The sequence below is a fragment of the Bombus impatiens genome, unplaced genomic scaffold, assembly GCF_000188095.3.
Source record: "Bombus impatiens unplaced genomic scaffold, BIMP_2.2 scf_0113, whole genome shotgun sequence".
Taxonomy (NCBI): Eukaryota; Metazoa; Arthropoda; class Insecta; order Hymenoptera; family Apidae; genus Bombus; species Bombus impatiens.
Genome location: NT_176532.1, coordinates 658,927 through 679,723, shown reverse-complemented (window position 1 = coordinate 679,723; position 20,797 = coordinate 658,927). Strand labels below are relative to the sequence as shown.

The 20,797-nt window shown below is 40.6% G+C and overlaps 1 protein-coding gene across 3 annotated transcripts in view; it reads right to left on the bottom strand.

Annotated features, from left to right (window-relative positions):
* Positions 1-213: 213 nt before the first annotated feature.
* Positions 214-20,797, bottom strand: part of LOC100745484 (protein-tyrosine sulfotransferase) — a 184,398-nt gene continuing 163,814 nt past the window's right edge. For all 3 annotated transcript variants that reach the window (XM_024364867.2, XM_012380859.3, XM_033318742.1), the window contains 7 exons: positions 10,787-11,106; positions 3,471-3,604; positions 3,228-3,336; positions 2,777-2,971; positions 2,125-2,378; positions 1,783-1,980; positions 214-1,700 (listed from right to left, as the gene is read on the bottom strand). In XM_024364867.2, the coding sequence (XP_024220635.1) occupies positions 1,592-1,700; positions 1,783-1,980; positions 2,125-2,378; positions 2,777-2,971; positions 3,228-3,336; positions 3,471-3,604; positions 10,787-10,930 (1,143 nt within the window). In that variant the 5' untranslated portion in view covers positions 10,931-11,106 and the 3' untranslated portion in view covers positions 214-1,591. The remainder of the gene's footprint in view (positions 1,701-1,782; positions 1,981-2,124; positions 2,379-2,776; positions 2,972-3,227; positions 3,337-3,470; positions 3,605-10,786; positions 11,107-20,797) is intronic.

The window sequence follows — 20,797 nt, the reverse complement described above, 5'->3', positions numbered from 1 at the left end:
ATTTCAAAATTTGTGCTTTCAGCTGCGTCAACGATCATGTGACAAATTGTTTTTGTTTTGTTATTTTCTTTTTAGCATGTTTTATGTGTACAATCTAGCTCCAAGTTTGTAAAATCAAAATTATTCGAGTTTCTCAGTTTGGTATGTAACATTCATACTTACTTTCTTCCATTGAAATTTCGTGCTCGAAGGAGGGAAAGGAATAGCTGCAGGTTTTGTAATATTAAAATAATTTAATTGTATAATTCGATAGACAGTAACACGGTTGACACGAATGACATAATGCCACATCGAAGTTGTTGCATTTGTATCAAGTGCCGATTGATACAACAGTCAAGAACATTATTCGGTCCTCTTACAATCGTAGTAGCTCTTGCAGCAACATTCGCTGCGCATCATTATTGACAGTCAATAACGAAATCATAAATTCAGGGAATAGCTTCTTCGACACCCTTTTTCTTTGCAATTGTTAATCCGGTACACTTTTTCACGTTTCGTTAGCATATAAATATAATTTTCTTGTAATTAATCGAATTACGATCACGCTAATATACATAATACAATGAATACGATAGAAAGATAAAGTTCTCGCCAGTTTACCAGCTCGGATTTTCGTTAATGTATGAATGTAGAGAAAAGGTTAACAAAAAGCAGAGAAGGAAGGGAACACAAAAGTTTCCTTTATCTCGTGATCGATCAAAGTTCATGTCTCATTAAGAAATAAGTATTACATACGAAAACGCGTATTTTGTTTGTATGTAGAACGTCATAGAAATCATTTCTATCACAATACAAAATATTGTACAGAGATTTTCCTGTTCGCATCGACACAATACTTTCGCTTCCTTTCCAGGACATTCAGCACGTTCATCTTGTACACTTTTTACATAGAAGCTCCATAGCATACATAGGTTCTTGTCACTGGCCATCAGACGAAATCGTACAGAAACAGTTTCAACATAGCACATACTCGGCGAGATTTATATCATTCATGATAATAAAAAAGAACAAACAATACCGAAAGAATTAGAAACTCTAGCATGGCATTTTCTTCTCCCGTTTGCACTTTGCTTGATTCAGTACGCTTCTGTAGTATTCCGCACTGTGCAATCATGTATCGCAGAAAATTCATCTAATTCGTCGAAAAAGAATAGTACTGAATCACTGAAAGTGACGAGATCGTTACGCGTTCGGTACGAATCGAAGATGAATATCTACCGGTTAACATATATTGTACAGAGAGAATAATCACGTTCGCGTATGCGAAAAATTGCACAGCAATCTATAACTCCGTGTTTATGGGCCGAGATTGAACATGTACATATAATCGAGAGTGAACCTTAAACTAGACGGATCCTTGCGTCCCTTTCGTTCGCCAGGTTACAATTCACTGTCCTCGAATATATTCTCTTGACAAGACGTCCGAGCGTGGCTCTGATCTAGAGAAACAACTTCGCATGAAAAAGACCGCACTCATCTGGCGTTTTTCCGGTAGTATTATTCGTTACTGGCTCTCCCAAGACCGTCGTTAGACGTTACAGAAATTGTACGGGTTCGAGATTCGCGTGCCTAGGGAAAGATGTGTCCGAGGTCACGCGTTTGGGGCGTTGGTAGCCTCGTCCTCTTTGCTCAGCTCAATCAGCTTCTCTAGAGAGAACTGGCGTGCCCTGGCTGCCCATACTTCACCGTTTGCTAGCACCCTGAAAAGAAAACGATGTCTGGTCAAGAATTTACCGATGGAAATGATATAATTAAAAGTTGCCCGATTATCTGGTTACATACCGTCTGGTGTTTTCGCTAACCAGCCTGTCCGGTGCTCCGTACACCGGCGGATTAGCATAAGGATCATAGCCGAGCACAGAAAGCATCGGCGCGATGTCAGGCATCTCTCTGACCACATCATCCGGAATGTGGCCTACCCACTTGGTCAGTGCCTCCAGATTGACCGGCTTTATGATCTGGTCCGACGACCTTTCCACTCTACATTCCAAAAATACGATAGATTTTAGTCCCCGACCGCTTCTTCATTTTCGTGTCTTGCATTTATCATTTCGACAGAGGTCTCGTCTCTTATTAAACCCTAATTTTTCATCGAACCAATTAAGTACATACGTATATGCTTACTTGCTCAATGGCACGCCGCCTGGTTTGTTAATGAATTCCTCGTGATGCATCACAGACTCGTTCCAAGGAACGTCTAAAAATTTGAGAATCTTCTTCATCCATTCACGCGGATGTAGCACCAGTTGTTCGTACGGAACCATCAAACACTTGTCCGAGCCAATTTCTTTACATTGGCCGTACATTATAGATATCGCGTGGTTCCATTTGATCAACGACTGTCGATACGAGGACAGATCGAATCCTGTTATAGTCACCTGAAAGACAAATCGTTCTCTATATAGTTATAGTTACGTAGAACAACCATCGATCTGTATAGTTATTCGAAAAGGGATATACGTCCTTCGTCTCGTTCGAAACGATAAGGTAATATTCGATCAACTGCGCATAAAATCAACGATCCACTCGATTACAAGATTACGACGAGTTGCTTTTGGATTTGCATGATTTTACATGCTGCCATTACATCTCGTTTCGATTCATTCTGTTTTGCATAAAAGAAATACGTAAATTCCTGTTCGTCCTCTTTTTTCGCTCTCGCTTGTACCGACGAGTACGTCTCATTTTAATATTCGCGAATGAAGTGGGATAAATTTGCATACATCAGCCGGAATGGCCGACAGGGCGGAGGTCGAAGCCTTCGATCGGGCCATACCTTTCTCGAGATAATGGAATGCACGGTGGCACGACCGTCGCGGATCATGAAGATAAACTTGGCATTTGGGAAGAGATCGAGAATGTACGAGCCCATCTTCAGAGTGAGGGGATCCTTGTTGCATAACCGCGGTGCCGGCTCCGCGTGTCGTGCTATTATCTCCAGGCAGAATGCTGCTATAGCACTGTCCATTACCTAAACAATCGATTATTTTCTCATTAACATCGTTAATTAGACACGAAAATCACAGGAGAAGAACATGTCAAATTTTTCATATTTTACCGAGGAATAATTTTAAAATTCAATACGTCGCTCCAATCACTTCGTATTATCAATTTTTCTCTTTTTATTTGATTTTAATATCGAATGAGTCGTTCAAAAGACTCTATTTTGATCAACCGTATAGACGAATCGCTTGCATAAAATGATCTAAGCTACTAAAAATACTCACTTCTTTCGAAATGCCCGCTTCCGAAAGACGCAGATTTTCCCTTTCAGATTTCAGCCAGTGCATCCTCATCTGTAAGATTCTTGGTATCACCCGTGTCTCCTGTCCGCACCTGTCGATGAAAAATTATCCGTGTATAAAATACTCGAACGATGGATTGATTTTTGACGATAATGTTGACCAAGAACACTCAACGTCGGTCGTATCCGCCGATAATTGGCGATTTTTCCGGTGTATGGAACTCACCTGACATCGGGATGTGCATCGAGCATGGCGCGTACCAAGGTAGTGCCAGATCGTGGCACGCCACCGATAAAAATTAGCGGCATGTAGCGATCGTACGCGTATCTCTTGTGATCGAACGGGCCCACCACGTATTTCTGAAAAATATACCCGTCGTTAATATTTATATTTAATAACCGATTCATCAGCGAGGATCGTGAATTAATTATTTCAATTTTTACGTCCATCGAAATACACGACCAGAACTGTTTTTCTTCTTATTTTACAACGGGATTATAATTAAAACAGAGGATTAAAGCAGAGATGGTTATTTTAAGAGCAGAACACGTAAAATCCGATATTTAAGGTCCAGTAACTTTGCGCAGAAAAAGTTTACTCGTTCATGCAGGAAAATTCGGTTTCATATTTTTAGAAAGCGTTGATAAAACATAGATTCCCGTATAACAGCGATAAAGATAGACGATAATTTCTTGTTTGGTTTGGTGTTGGTTAGCGAAGACGATAGTAGTTGCTCGGCGAATGATCGAGAAGTTTCTGCTAGCCATGTGCATGTATGCAGTTTGTCGAACGATTTCTTGTAAAATTATGCGAGTCTGATTAAACCTCGGCAACGAAGGAGTTTCTCCCCTGTCCTACAATATCGCCTAACGAACGAACTTTACGAAGATGATACTTCGTAAGCCTCGAACTAGGATCGATACGCTTTGAATTTTGTACGAAGGAATCGTCACCTCTTTTCCGAAACGATGACGATTCGATCGTGAAAAAGTTCAAACCACTCGCCTGCTATTACGAAGTTTGTACTTTTCTCAAGTTCGATCTTTTCTCGTTTATTTTCTTATCTTCGAGTATCTTTCTTTACTTAGACCTGTGGATATTACAAACTTAAAAATTACATCATACATTGTGCTATATCTAAGGGAGAGAGTGACTTCGATCTATGTTTAGCGGCAATTTCTACGCTGTTTATGTACACGGTTGCGTTGCACCTAAATTTCGCGATCGGAGAGACGCAGATCGATAGTTTATCAAAATGTTTTCACAAGGTAAATTTCGTTCTCGGTAAAGCGACCACGTTAATGACTCGCGATAAATTTCACGATAGCCTCTTTTGACGAACGGTAAAATTAACAGCACATTTTATAGGATTTAATTAGCCGCAATCAATGCGAAATAGGATAATATTCCAACTAGCTCGGACTCGATTAAGCGAACATTATACGAAGAACTTTATCGTTTGATCGAATCGTCCATCTATTTTGCATGATTATTAATAAATGTTATGCCCGTTACTCTTCATTTATGTGGCGTACAAATTGAAATTAAATTACTAGATATAATTTTATCACGCATTATCTACACGTGACTCTTCTCTTCAAAATTAACCGAATTTAATACTAATTAAAGGCGTAGCTGGAGATACTTCGCGTTTTGGATTAGACAAACTTTTTCGTACATTATTTTTAAGAATGATTTAATTAATGTAAATAATTAATTCAATTAATTAAAAATGGTTTATTTAAGCGAGTCATTATTTCTTTTGACATGCTTGAAACTTCTCGGTGCGCGTGTATTTTAGGTGCTCCAACTAGATCTCGCAAAGAATACGAATTTCAATGTATATTTTTTTCGTCTTCGTGCGCTACAACAAATAACTTACGTCGTTTCTTGCCCGGCATTCTGTATCTTCCCCTGTTTTTATTTGAAAAGGTCGAATAAACTGGCGTCTGAAACGCTGCCCGTAGAATTTATGCTTTAGGCGGCAACCAGGTTCTAATAAAAACTAGCAATTAACGTTCTAATTGGTAGTTATATTGGCTTAATTATTGTATCGATCGCGGCACTCCGCGATAAAAATAATTAATTGCGGGTTAATTGGAAACACGGTCGTATCTTTCAGAGGTGAAAGCGGTGTCCGCATTTTGAAATTCAAAGGGTAGCGTCGGTGGTTTTCGAGGCGATGAAAAATACACTTTGCACACGGTTGTTCGAGTGTCTAGCGACTTTTGTACTTTTGAAAATACGGCTGGATGTCGGGGTTGACGTGCAACGCGCGGCAAAATTTAGCGATCGTCGGTTTAATTAGCTGCGCGATTAAAATTACACCGGCATGCAAATGAACAATCGTTGGAACAATTGATGTTACGACCCGCAACTCGCGTGTATCACAGCTGCGATCGCGCTGTAACATTGGTTACGATCGCGTAAATAAATCTGTCTAAACGGCCGAGAAAAACAATAAATGATAATATGCATACAAGCTGTGCAATAGTACCGAGTATTAAATGAAAAACGAGAAAAAAAGAAGTAACACTTATTTACAATAGGAGATATCTCGACCGATTTTAATGAGCCTGAAATAAATTGTCAAGATCAACGTACCGAGTAATTTTTCCGTATACGTATAGCCGCCACTTAGTTTTCGAATTATATTTTTAACACTCTGCGTGTAATCGCGTTGTGAGTAAATGTAATGTCGATTTAGGTTTCATTTTGGTAATCTGGATTCGGTAATAAAGAAAAAGCAGATACCTGGATGATGTTCCTATTCTAAACAATAAAAGGATACGAGAAATAGATATAAATAAAAGAAGATCACGAAGGCTGAACAGAACAGGGAAGGAACGTTGCCGTGGTGGATCGCAGAAGGTTAAGGTAGATGGATGATTCCATCGCGATCCCTCATCTACCCCTGTAAAATAAGCTCTTGTTTTGAACAAAGGGGTGTTGTTAGGCTGGCTCGCGTTACGATTTTTTTCTCGCGCGCCAGACATCGTTGTCAGAGGTCGACGTTGAAAACAAAAAAAAAGAGAGAAGAAAGAAAAAGAACAACGGGAAAAACGGAGAAGCAAAAAAAAAAAAAATAGAAATGAGAAGAAAGAAAAAACTACATTTCGCAATTAGCATTTCTCGGGTAACAGTGGTGGCTTCGCTGTTCGGCCTGCCGTCAGCCGGCCTTCCTATTCTCTTTTGCTTTTAGCATCGAAGCACACGGAGGAAAAGTACGCGTGAAGCTCAACCGACGCGATTTATGTTGCGCGGAGGGTGGTGAGTCTGACAGAAATTCGTTTCTCTTCCGTCGGCGCGCGTTTCCCGCCAGGAACCTACGAATACAACTATGCTCGCTGATTCGAGCGTGCACGTATTCACGCATGTTGCATCTTCTTGCATCTCTCGTTCTCTTTTGTCTTTCCCATCCTCTCTGGTTGGTCGACGTCGCGACGCGCGTGCTCTGAAAACTCTCGCAAAAAGGTAGAAAGGTCGAACGCGTTGGCGGAAAGTTTCGAGGCGAACAACCGCGATTTCGTCTCTTCACGGGGACACGCCTTCCACCCCCTTTTCTTCCACGAGCGACACGTTTAACGCTGGATACACGAATCAGCAGAAGCGTTCTAACGTTTTTCTCTCTTTTTTTTTTTTTTAACACGAATAGCCCCGTTTCTATATGATCTGTGCCGGAAATACTGTCGTGCTGTACACATGTCGGTGGACGATTTAATTAAATTGCTCGAAACTATCAGTTCGAGAATCTTCTTTGACGTTAGTAAAATCAATGATAATATTTCCGTTGCTAGTGGAACGCTCTTTTATAGGTAGATATTACTCGTTCTTCCCTTGAGCTTTCAAATAGCAAGTTAGAAATGGAATTACTGTTTCAATATATTTGTTCATTGATGTATTGAAATTCCCTTGATCGATACGATAGAATTGTTTATGATAAGATTCTCTTAATTATTTCAAGGGGTAGCAGCTATTTTATTTTCATGAAGATATTAGAAAAGGGCACATATTTCCCTCGGTAAGATAATGGAACGTCGATTTTTTTTATTTGAAGGAGAAATGTGAAAGTAATAAAGCCCTGGTAAGGAAAGTGCATCTGGTCGTTAGAAAGACGCAACATTTCCTTTGCCATTTTCACTAGACCAAGCTGTTTGCCGGTCGGATCAAGCACACGCTGTCGAGTTCCCTTTAAAGTTCGTGCTTCTGATACATTATCTACAGGATTTACGTTACGTTTTAATATGACAGTGCATCCTTTAACGGGAATCTCTTTGTTCCTCGTTATAACAGTCGCGACGAGAAAAAGTTTCGCCGCTTCGGTTTTATTTTCGTTCATTCTTTCGTTTGCTAACGAAACAATTAGCGAGTACTATCAATCGGCGAACATTCTGCGCTGTTCTCGTCGTCAAGCGATTTTTCGCATCTGTGTCGTACAACCAGCGGATCGAGTGTCTGAGCTTTAGAAAGTTTCCTCTTATCGCTGGGTTATCGTTGGTTATCGCACGTTTTCAAAATTTGATTTACTTCCGCTCCTCTCTGCGCAACCCAAAGGATAATTTCTTGCTTCGTTCTATTCCTCTTCTTTGCTTCGTCCTCTATTATTTTCTCTGATGGTGCGTTCTTTTCTCTTGCAGAGAAAATTTAATAAGTAAAGGACCCGTAGGAAGAACGAAGCCAGCAAAATGGAAATATTATCTTATAATTTAATTTCAACAACTCTTTGATATCTCTCGAGAGGTAGGTTTTGAAAGAATGATTTTTTTATTCACCTGTCGAGAAAGGATGAATTATTAGAAATACCATCTACTAAGAAGCCTCGATATTCAGCAGGTCCACCATCTTTAACGTTCGCAGTATATTTAAGATGGCTATTCGTGTAAATTTCTTATTAAATATATTTTTGTAACCATTATGATATAAATTTCCAGGCTGATTTCAAATTTGGTCAATATAACCGCGACATTTGTGTCCCGTAACAGTGCCGATAGAATTTCAAAATGTTTTATATAACGCACACGATATACACACGAAAGATTTTTATGCTAAATGTCCAAATACTTTCACGAGCCACTGACTGCATGTAAATCAAGGCGTAAAAAATTTCCCCACGAAGAGGGCAGCTTATGCTAATCGTTTATTAAGTCAAACGCGTCTTCGAGACGTGTCTCATCGATTATTGGAGAGGGAAAACTTTCACGCCGATAATAGGACTCGATTAATCGATTCATTCTGCTCAGCGAAAGATCGGTTAAAAGGCAGGAGTTCGCGATTATGACAGAGTAATTAGTCGGATAAACCCACATCGGAGGCTAAGCCGCAATTTTCTTGCTAGTTCTCGGTTTCTTTTTCGCCTTTTTTACTTCGACGAAAATGGAGAATGACGGCGCGAAGTAACGTCGGTTGACGTATTTCTCGTCGCGACTAATTTCGACGAACAAAAATCCAATTTCAAACTTTCCACGGCATAAACGAAGTTCCAAGGAAATTTCTGTCCTCTCGGAACCCACAATATGAGTTCATAGCGCCCGTTGCGTTCCGACTTCCCTCGTAATCTATGCATAGAGACGCGTGCTACGGTTGTCAAAGCAGTGGCAACTGACCTGGAATTTCGCAAGAATCACGTATTAGAATGCACCGTGTGTATGTCTTCTGTTTTTCTTTCGAATTCTACGAAGACTATAGAGGCCAGGAGCGTTCGTTGTTCCATCGTTGTTCGTCGTTCGATCGATTTTCTCTCCTATCTCATCATCCTGACCCTTGCCCCTGTTAATTAATTGCTTTCATAATGCGCCACCGTTGAAAATTCGATTAAAAGTTCCTTGATTTTACCGGACATCCGTGCGACGAGGTAAACACGGTCCTCTTGTGAGAAAATGGCGTGAAAATCGCGCGAGCCTTTACTGTCTTACTCGAACGTTGAATTACGCACGTTGAATGGAAGGAATCGCTTGGTAAAACATCGACGAGTTAAAGCGGTTTCTCAGTGGGGGAATGGAAGAATCGCAAAACGAATAAAGTTTCTGCCAGGCGGATATAAAGAGTTTTATGTACGAGCATTGCATTCTTGTTGAATTAGAGAGGAATTTTCGGGTGGTAAAACAAAAAGTTGGAGGAAATTTAATTTCTGCAGCGTTGAAGACGGGCCTAGACAACGACCGGGTATAAGGAAAGGAACAACTGGGACGCGGTTAATTCGCACGATAAAATCCGACTGACGATGCTATAATTGCGTCTCGCCTAATTCCAACCCGGATCTCCATTGAAAATCTTCTCGGGGAACTCGCAGAAACACTGTAAAACGACCTACGACCCACTTCATGCCTCAGCGGTCGTACTGGAAGTTCGTTTCTTTAGACTATTAGTTACGCAATAATTTCTATTGGATTACCACCGTTTTCCCTTTGCGCGACGAGACTGATCTATTGTTATTAAATCATCGAAAATTTCGCAGGATTATACTCGTAGCGTGAGTATTTTTTATTCAAATTAGATTCAACACGGCAGATTTGTATATACTGGATTGGGGAATACGATGATATAAGACGATGCGAACATAATGACGAGAATGGAAGGTGAGATGGTAGAAGTGAATTTGAAGGTCTCGTAGGTTGCGTTATTGACCCTTAAATTCATTCGAAGGTAACGAGACGATCGTGGAGATCGCGTCAATGACATTAAGGCCGCCCAAAGATCATTTCAAATTTATGATCGAGTTTCAGTCTAACTTAAAGATCTCGTAAAACATCAGCAGTGGAAATATATAGAATTCATCGTAAGCTATATTTAAAGTTAAATCAATCGTACATAAATTTAAAACGTTACACACCACGTACGAGGACTTTTAATCAAACCTTTAAATTGCAAAACTATTTTCATTTCCGACTAGAGTCGTTTATTATTTAATAACGTAACTCTACACGGAGAAAATGGGAAAAACTGGTTTACGAGAACCCGTAATATTTCGTGCTCATAGATAAACAGCCCTTTCATCTTTAGCATCCAACTGTGAAGTATACAAATATCATTAAATCCCACCTCGTTTTCCACCGAGTTCCCCACATAAAATTTCTTCACACCATGGTCAGTTGATCCTTACTGTTCGATAAAACATGTAATTCTGGCATTTCGTTCATCGTAGCAACACATACGGGGAGACAAAGTTGGCGGAAACACGCGTTTGTCTAGGCGTTCAGGCACCGACGATTGTTCTGGCTCCGACTGCGGCACGTACCCACTGTTTGCACGACAATTTCGCGAAAACTGGGATAAAACTAATTCGTAATTACTGGCTCCGTAGTCGAGGCACGCTCGTAAATCGTCAATACGATAATAACTTCATGCGTGGTGGAGAAATTTCCAGAAAAGTTTTCGAATGCTGTTTGTTCGAGGGGTTCCCTTTAAAATAATTCAATTCCAACGATCCGACTCGTCAAGTTTTCATCTATTTTGTAGGCTATGACGAGAACAACAGTTCGATACAACACGTATTCGTTGTAACGATGACCTAATTAGCGGATATAAAATGCGAACAGACTTACCTCTTTGGCGACCATCATCGCTGTGGGCACGTACTTCATGGAGCCGCAGATGATGCCTAGCTGATAAAGAGCGAAGACCAGAAGAAGGCCGACGAAGCAGATGATGGGCCCCTTTCGGCCGCCTCGACTAAGCAAGAAAGACATGTCGTCGTTTCGAACGACGACCACGTCACTCGCGTGCACGTACTTGGACGTGTTTTAGGCGGCACGTTAGTGAGCGCCGATGCGATCGTCTGGATCGGTGTGGTGGTCACGGCGGGCTACTCGAGGCCAAGGTTTCGGGGCCTCGTGTTCCCGGTTACGCCATTAGCTCATTGCACCTGTTCAACCAAAGAGAAAATTTGATTAGGTAACAGCGGCGAAGTTTATAGCGGAATCGAGTACGGTGTTTAACGCGATCGATAGATCGTGGATACTTATGATATTTTTACGAATACGACTAGAAACGGAATTCTAAGAAATGGAATCTAAGCATTTCTTTTATTTACCGAATATTACGACGAATGCTGTACTTGTAATAATTTGATTATGTAACGATGGCGGGTCTCGATATAAATTCAATCGGAATGACAAATTTTAATTGCCACGATTACTTTGTATAAATCATACACGAAGACGAATAATCCGCTGGAGGAAATTGTAGCCACGTTTTCCGACTAATATTTATCTCGGAGGAGGCGGAAGCTCGTTCGTGCCGTCATAATTTTCATTTCGATGGCTCGCTGCCATCGGCTGAGTTTGAGCCTTTGAGCGGTTCCTCGAGCGTTTTTGATTTAGCTGCTCCTCTTCCGTTTCGCGGCTTTGTTTGATATAATTTATTAACGGTGCCAGAGATCTTCGTTGCTTCTACTTAGAAATCAGCGATGCATTAATACGATAAATCTCGTGGATTATCGAATAGCCCGTGACCAAAGTCCATTTAGATTTTACAGCCAGAGAAATGAGAAAAAATACAGGAGAAATAGGAACCGTCCTCGCCTGTGTTTCATTGTGCGTGAGCATCGTAATCATCGGTGCTGAATCGATCGAGCTAGCAAAAAAAGAAGAAGAAGAAACAGGGCCACGATAGAATAGAATTTTCGATGGAGGTTCCTGCAAGCGGTGGTGCTTGTCGACGAGCAACTTGTTAATAACATCGTATTGTGTGCTTAAAGAGTTTCCAATACTTGCAGAAGATAAGCTTGCAAATTTCGTTAGGAAGTTAGGTGGTCGCGTTTATTTGATATAAGCCCGAGGTAATGTATAAGTAATGAAATTGGAACGAGCTATGAAGAAGGAACTCTCGAGGGGAAACAATTCTTTGGAGACTGGTCGATACGTTTTTATTTCGCGATGCAGTTTCGCGTGATTCCAGGCAACATTCAGAGAGGAAAAAACTGAGAGAGTAAATAGGAGTTTGAAAGACCCATATCGGGGCGGATGGTCAACCGGTGATTCGTGAAACGTGGTCTACGACCAAAGAGAGGAAAAGAGGACGAAATAACGAGAAAGATAGAGAGAGAGAGAGAGAGAGAGAGAGAGAGAGAGAGAACGGGCAAAGGATCAAAAAGAAAAGGGGGATGAAAACGGAAGAGGAACTGGGTCGTATATAAGCGACCTGTATCTATTTTCCGGCGACAGCTTTCAAGGAGAGCTTTCCATTTCGCGCCTCGCCTTTGACCTCTCTCACTCTGGAGGTCCACCATTCCTCGCGCGATGAAAGATGAGGACAATCGCCACATATTGCTAGCTCTGTGCTACCTTCCAATCTAACGCTGCCGTGCTGTACCTTCAATCTCGCCAGTTTTCCTCGCTCACTCCCAAATAAAACATCACTTCGTTTCCTTGTACCAACACCAATTGTTTTCTGGATTGGACGCCTTTCATTGCGACGCGTGGTTCTCTATTGTCCGTGGAATTGAATCGAGACGAGTAATAAACCCTCTTCAAATAGGTACACTTCTGTCACCAACCGTTTGCACTGATAGTATACAAAGATTTTTCAGTTGTTTTCGTGAATCACGATATTAAGATTTCGCTCGAGTTTCAAAATTTGAATTTCTGAATTTTCTGCGAATTTTGCGACGCCGTAATCGACCATTACGCTTTATAATTTATTTACTCTACTGCACGATTAATTATAGTTTTACGTTGCATTTTTTTCTACAAAATACACGTCTATATTTGTGTGTCAGCGTGTGTACTTATGCGTGGAAATTCGTACAAATTTGTATCTTACGTAAGTTAGTTCCGCTTATTGATATATGTATCATTCATGAGCCACATTGATCGATCATTGATCTCTAAAGTAAAAAGTACACAAAGTTATCAGCACCGTCTTGTGCCTGCAGAGCCAAAGCTTTTTGTTTAATACTTTCATAGTAAACGAAAATCTCCTTTAATATTTGAATTACAAATGATACGAGCGTTTCTATTTGACAACATTATTCGATTAACATGCCATATCAATGGTCGTTGTAAAAGCTTTTGCCTGTTAGTCTTAATTTAAGCGTTTCTTTGTTTGCAATTCGCTACCGGTAGAGCGTTCAATTAGTGAGAGCATGGTGAAAGTTCAAGTCCTGATTGCCTAAGGGCTCGCTCCGTTATGTTGTTGCATTCGTTCCGGCGACCACTCAAATTTTTTTCCCCTTTTCATCGTTCGTAGAAACGCAATTGAGGCTGGCCCTCGTTTCTTACTTTCATATTTATGCCGCCTTTAATATCCATGAACGTGAGGCGTATTCCCACGTGGTACTCGCCGCTGAATTCGTTGAAATATCTGCGCCAAAAAATGAGGCTGATTACGTTATCAATTCTTGTCTTCCCTCCTTCGATGTTTACTTTACTTTTCAAGTGACGTCGCTATCGTCGCTTATCGTCTCTGTATAATTTCTTTAGCAAGTGTAGGTACCTATAAGACAAACACGAGAAAAGAGAAATCCTGGTATTCCTAACCGTTAATGAAGGGAAGACGAATCAATTTCATCTTCTTTCTTCAATAGTCACATTTCTAAACCTTCGTATTTACCTGATTATTATCGATCAATAATTTTTAATACGAAGAGTATTGGTTTGATTAATTTCTTTACATACTCTGCAAAGCATCCTCAAGTATATATGTAACTTTTGCATAAATGCGACCCATATGGAGGCTGTTCGTTTTGGTAGGTTTCTTAAATTCGACATTTGTCTACGACAGCGAATCGTTGGTGGAAAATTGATATCAGGAGGGGAACCGCTGGACGTTGGCAGATCGATGTTTACGATAGCGTTTGGCTGTTGGCACTTAGACATATTGTTGCTTTTCGCCCTGGCGTTGAACGACAACTGCATTTCTCCCCGTGTTACACGCCCCTATTGGTCGTTGCCTTTATGATTGCACGCTTTTGCACACTCCACAGAATCCACTGTGCGAGTTCCGATTGTCCTCCTATGGACCAGTCGTGCTATTGTTAATTAAACTGAGCTTTGTACTCTTCCATACAGCATTTGCGTTTATATCAATGTCGCATCGTTAATCGTAATTTTCTAGGCTGATTCGATAATGTAAATCCTATTCGTTTTCATAGATGTATAACGACGATAAATTCATTTTCCGCCTGACCGAGATTTTTCACCGGTTCTTCTTTCTTCTCGGAAATGATGGATAGAACCGATTTCTGATTATCGATAACGCAATAGTCGCGAGCAGCACGCAGTAATTTTCAATTGGAACCACTTTATGCGAACCAGCTTTTTGCGAAAATTCTAGCTATCGTGGAACTGCACGATGCGAGCCCACTCGAGCAAAAATATAATCAATCGTTGTGTGATTATTAGAAATATCTACCATCGAAGTTCCGTTTGCTGTTTCCATTAATTGCACCGCGTTCTTATTTCAAAATTACGTCGTTCTCTGTCCCAAGAAAGTGATTGCTTTCGAATCTTACTAATATAATCGTTGAAAATTGCAAAAAGTTTGGTACTACGTACGTAACGCATTTGTAAAAATTTCTCGCGTTAAATATTCGAATTTTGCGAGCCTCTGTATTTTCCATATACTCGCCTCGAATTCTCATTACTTTCCCCTACGAATTTCCTTTCAGCTTGGTCGTTTCAAATTGGAATCGTTCCAAATTTCGTCGACCAATTTCGCGTCAAAGCGATCGCACGAACGCTACGAATGATCGCAGATGCGAATACTATGCTACATGTGGCAGAATACGCAAAAAGTTGAGATAGCTCGGGGAACGCGTGTCGGACAGAAGGAAAAATTCGCGTGTCACGGATAAGCGGCAAAGTTCGCGATGTGCATGCGATTTCGTGAGAAATCGAGGCTTGACCGAAGAGAGAGGATCGAGGGTTGGAAATTATGCGCGCCATAAACCGTTCTTTGTCTCGGTACCGGTAACTTTATCGATCCTTCGACGCGTTATTCCCTCGGGGGATCTACGGAGGCGACTGAATCCTCTCAAGTTTAATGAAAGAACTTCGATGCCGCGGATCGTTGATCCGATATTCCGATGGAATAAACCGTTGAACGAAGAAAAAACTGGATCGAGTGTCCGAGACCACGAAGCATAAAATATAATTACTTGGACCTGTTCTATTTTCTCTAGAAAAGCACGTTATCACTCTCTAGAAGATTTTGTGACGTGTATAGCATGCTCGTTATACTTGTTGGATGAATTATATTGTCTAATGGTTACAGAATTTAAAAAGTTATTATATTGCAAACAAAAGGCTTGATCTATAAAATATACACGACTGTCTTTACTTTATAAAATTATAATTTTCTTAATGTAATCTGTCTTATTGTCTTTATCTTACACACTCGTGCAGCTAGCGATGACGATACGGATGACACGTAGCGTTAATCGTTAATACATAGAAATGTATTACCTAAATAAATTTTGCCGAAAATTGTTGCTTAGAAAAGGTGGAAAAGAGCGGAAAAGAAAAAGTGAAGTATTCAAAATGAGAAAATCGGTTCTATCCGCAAAGTATGTGGAAGGAAATTCGTTAAAATACATTAGGAATCAAAAGGTATGTGGTGATTTTATTTTTCCATAAAACGTAAGTTTAAACATAAGCTTCGACATGTGGCATCGATAACCGACGCGTCACGGAACACGTTAACCTCGGTGGATCGTGGCGTGAGTCGCGATTCGAGAAACTAAGTCGCAAGAGATGACGCGTCTCTCTCGAGAACCAGAGGTAGAGTTGGTATAATTCAGTCGTGTTACGAGCCGCCTAAAAGGAGCTTGGGCTCGTAGCCAACAACTTTATAGTTCGGCTAAAGCTTCGATTTCAGCCATAACAGTTTGCAAGCGAAAGAAAACGTGTACATGGTTGTCGGATAAAAGAGCGTTAGCGCGACGTCGAGTAAAAAAATAACACTTGCCACCGTGTCGACGATTCTGGCGACTTCTCCATGAGAAACGTTTACACGAAGAGTTCACACCTTGGCACACGTTTGTGGCGTTAATCCCTCTTGCAATAATTTCGTTAGCAGGTTCGTAATTGGATTCCATCGGTCTCTCGTGGCCTTTGGTCGCGTTCAAATTTATAATGTCACCAGAAGGGCCAGCGACGACCGAATAATGATACGGCTCGTTTGCCTCGCTATTTAAATTTGTCGCGGTTTGGGGCGAATTTTCGAACTTCCTTGTCGCTTTGTGTGATCCGAAAGGATTTCCTTACAGGGTTGAACGAGCGGATGTGAATTCTCGCAAGTTTAATGAAAGAAGTTTGGTACTGAGCAACTTTAAGCCGATATTCCAATCGACGGTCGTTTAACCGCCGCTAACGAGAACGAATCGATTCCATCAGGGAGCCTGTCTCGTTTCCAAGGAAATCATATCTATCGATTCCCTTACTCGAAAACCTTCAAAGCGATACGCGTTCAAATTCTACGCTTAACCAGAGAGGCATCTTTTTCACCAAGTATATCATTGATTCGATCCTTTGTCGTTGAATTTCGAGTTTAACGATATAGTAGAATTATCCAACTTAGCTCGAACGTTTCAAGATTCAATTTTGAACTTTGTATAGAATAATCAAACTTGAGATACTATTAGTATATCACGGGACACCATTAGTCTTTAATATAATAAAGGGAGAATGAGAAAATTCTGTGTACTTTAGATCTAACCAAGAAGCATTACAAAATTCATAACCGAATTTGCTGAATTACAAGGGAAATTACTTAGCTCGATTCAAATATCCTTGCGACACAGATAATCCTATCTTATCGAACCTGGTACATCAAGAGAATTTTATCTGAGAATCTCTGGATAGTGGAAATTGCAGAAACTTGCAGCGAGAGTTAGCAAATTTTTAAATACCCATGGAAAAGCGGAAACGAGATGTTGACACACGTGCGCACGAGTTACCTACTTGCGAATTGTGTTGAACTTAAATGCCGTGCTACACGCGTCTGTTGCAAGAAACACGTAGCTGTGCTTTGACTAATTATGATTACAGGCCGCGAGCATAAGTTTATTAAAGCATCAGCTTGCGAATAATTACGAGTTCCTTTCTTATCAGCGTTGTATCGTCCCTTTAATTAATAGCGTTAGAATCGTAATACCTATTTCGCAAGACACGACGACGTTTCGTTCGCCAACCTTTCAAACAACCATGCAATCGTCTGATTTAACGCTAAGCACGTCGCGTGACACAGATTTTACTTGAAATTACTCTTTCTTTTCATTCTTCGTCCTTTTTCTACGAAACAAAGAACTCCCGAGAAACATTCGCGGATTAAATTCGATGGAAGTAGGTTTTTGGCCGTTTCTGGGCGAGGAGAATCCTTAATTGCTTTCATCGACTAATCCTTTGTCACCTTAATTGTTCTCTCAATCGTAATACTCTGATTTTCCTCGTGTTTAATCGTATTTCGTTCGGACCAATAGTTACCGTTGAATTATGGAGGAAAATGTTACGGTAACGATCCCTCCCCAATAATTGCATATTACTGTATTGTTCTTGCATCTGCCATCGACTTTTTGTCGTAAGAATGTTTTTATTCTATTTACGGTGTATCAACGTTTCGGATTACGTATCAACGAATGAAAATTTGATCTGTACCAAGCGAAAGGTAACGTTGGAGCAAATGCATAAATTCTGTGAATAAACGAGATGAATTTCGAACAAATACACGAGGGATATGAGCTTTCACGAATTTTCAAAGTAACGAAGAGACGCCACGAAGAGATATTTCCCTTCAAAGAAACGAGCTGATCGTAGATTCGCGGAGCAAAGAGGGCGCTCGAAAAGTCACAGTAATTACATCGTCCGCGTTAATATGTTTCCTTTACCACTCTCGGCCCGGGAATTGAGATTCCGGCATCGGTGCCGAGAATTGCGGAAACAGAAGGAACGGGACAGAGAAATGGAATTCGAAATGCGCAACGCGCGAGAGAACGGTTGCCGCCGGAAGACAGGTGCAGAGACGTAATACTAATAGAAATCGAAATACAGAAACAAAGGGGAACATCTTGAGACGGTAATCGAAGTTCAGAGCCCGTGGAAATAGGAGTTGCGGAGAATTTTGTGGAAACAGACGGTACAACTCGCGTTAAAGTCGAACTCGAGCGCACGGGAAAGGTTCAACAAGAATATCACAATAGATAAAAAGGAAAACGGGAAAACATTAGGATGGTCGTGAAAATCGGAAAAGAATTTTATTTGAAAATAATCTGAAGCGTGATATATTGTATTCGAGGGTGAATAATTCGGGGGTGAATAATTCAAGGTGAGATTTTGAGTTTTCAGCGTGAAAGTATTGAGTGTCTGAAATTAGCGTGCAAAAATACCGTTAACTGGACAATCCTTTATCCACATTCTTCTATAATTACAGAGTTAAAAATTAATAAAGATAAATAAATATCAATCGAGTCGGTTTTAATTCATGTTTTAAAATTTCATTAATTTCGATTACTAAATTATCGGCAAGATACACCTGGTGTTATATAAATATTCCATATTTATGAACGAGAATGTATATGAATGTATTATGCGCGTTCGTAGACGATCGAGGAAAGTAGCTGAAAATCGGCATCGGGGGCAAAAAGTACAGAGAGAACGTACAGGAATGAAGGTGCGGATCAGGTTCTCTCTCTCTCTCTCTCTCTCTTTCTCCCCTCCCCTCTCTCTCTCTCTCTGATTGTGTACAATTCGTTGATGCACCGCGTTAGCAGCAATCTAATTAATCGCCGAAGTCCGTGTGCACTCACACGTATAATGCAGCGGCCGTGCAAACAGCAGTGCGCTTTCAGGTAGAAACGAGGCCGATGCGCGTATATTACCAGTCGCAATATGCATCGCCGTGTGTCGTTCATCTGACGACGGATTCACCCTATTTCACCGCTCCGCCGATGCCTCGTCTTTAATACGCGTGCATCGGGAAAAACTGTAGTCTGGGAACAGGGACGCGGATAACGCGCAGCTCAGCCTCGTTGCTTTGCGTTTGATCGCGTTTGTAATGATTATGGCAAATGGACGTCACGGAGAACGGATAATCTAAAAATGCTGTTTCAGTGCTCAGCGCCGATACCGCTTAATTAGCACTTTTCATTTGATCCCGTTTCGCGTCGATTTGCCGCTGGGACGACTGCTTTCAATATTAGATAATGGAACCATATTTAGCGAGAATGATACCGTTTCGACGAATGCAGCCGAGTTAGATACTATTAACAATAAATAGATACTGCCAAAGATCAACTGGAATATCGGTTTGAAGTACCGAAATATATATGCAACAATGTATAGATAGATATAGTTGAAGAATATTTTGAAGAATGTTATTTCGGTTATATTCATTTAGTTATTTAGTATGCAATGCAGTATGTGCAAGCTGAATGGTAAAATATTAAGGATTTAGATTTATAGATTAAATTGTAATTACTGTTAAATGCAATTATATCGTATTAAATGAAACGAACTTTATATTAATTCGATTCTGCACTGTACGCGGTATCTCATGAGCATCGCGTCTATGATGTGCAAATTAATTGTATAAATAGGAATGCTGGATGTTATTCACAGTGCGCAAGATTTGAATATCAAATACATTATATTCCTACGATGACATCGTACCACGTATTTCTATCTCATTGCACAGAAACGTCAAACAAATTCACATTAAACAATATTTTTCATAATTTTTCGATCAGTCTTGTTACAACACTAATGAAATTTCTCATAAAATGTTTTATAAAACATTCGCAACATATGAATAAAAGATTTGATAAATGTTCAAATACTTTCGCGAGCCACTCCATAAAAGCGTCGAACTCAAGTTGCTACAATACCAGAAATAAAACGGAATATCGGTATGCACAAATTCGCGGATATATTGAATATAACATTCAATTAGCAGCTTTACGATAATCGGTAATGGGATGGGTTCGCGCGCGAAATCCTGATCTGTTCGTTTTTCTGTGAAAGAAAAAAGCATAGCGTTCGATTGTTCGACGCAATCGGATTTCCGTTGTTGAAACCGCGCGTGAAACACATCCCACGCAACGTGCATTTTTACCCCAACCGGATCGACGAGGATTACGATAACTGTCGAATTTGTTTTAAAACTGTAATCGTATCTGGAAAACGAGCCTATAGGGATCTGATAGGATATATATGGGGCTGTTGGGAAACCATAATTCAGCGATGACCAGTAAATGGCGTTGCGGAACAGCAAATCACGCGCGAATGTCTCGAGCATGTTATGTAATTGAAACAAATGGTCGAAACTAGCTGGCTCTCGGGACCCTTTTGTTTCTGCTACGCCAATCGAGAAGCCGCATCTGATCGAAAGTTAAATACTTTTCTCGAATCTAATTTTGAGGCAGCCATCCCCGGTCGGAATAAAACCCCGTTCCAGTCAACGAGAAAGAAAAAAGGGGTAGGCACGATGAGAAGCGCGAACCGCCCGTTTTTCGCGCGAGATCAGCCTGCAACTTTATGACGCGTTTATATTTCCCTCGTACGCTCGTTTCGCCCTTCTGTTTTGTAGCATTTGCATTATTTTTTTTTTTTTTTTTGTCAAAA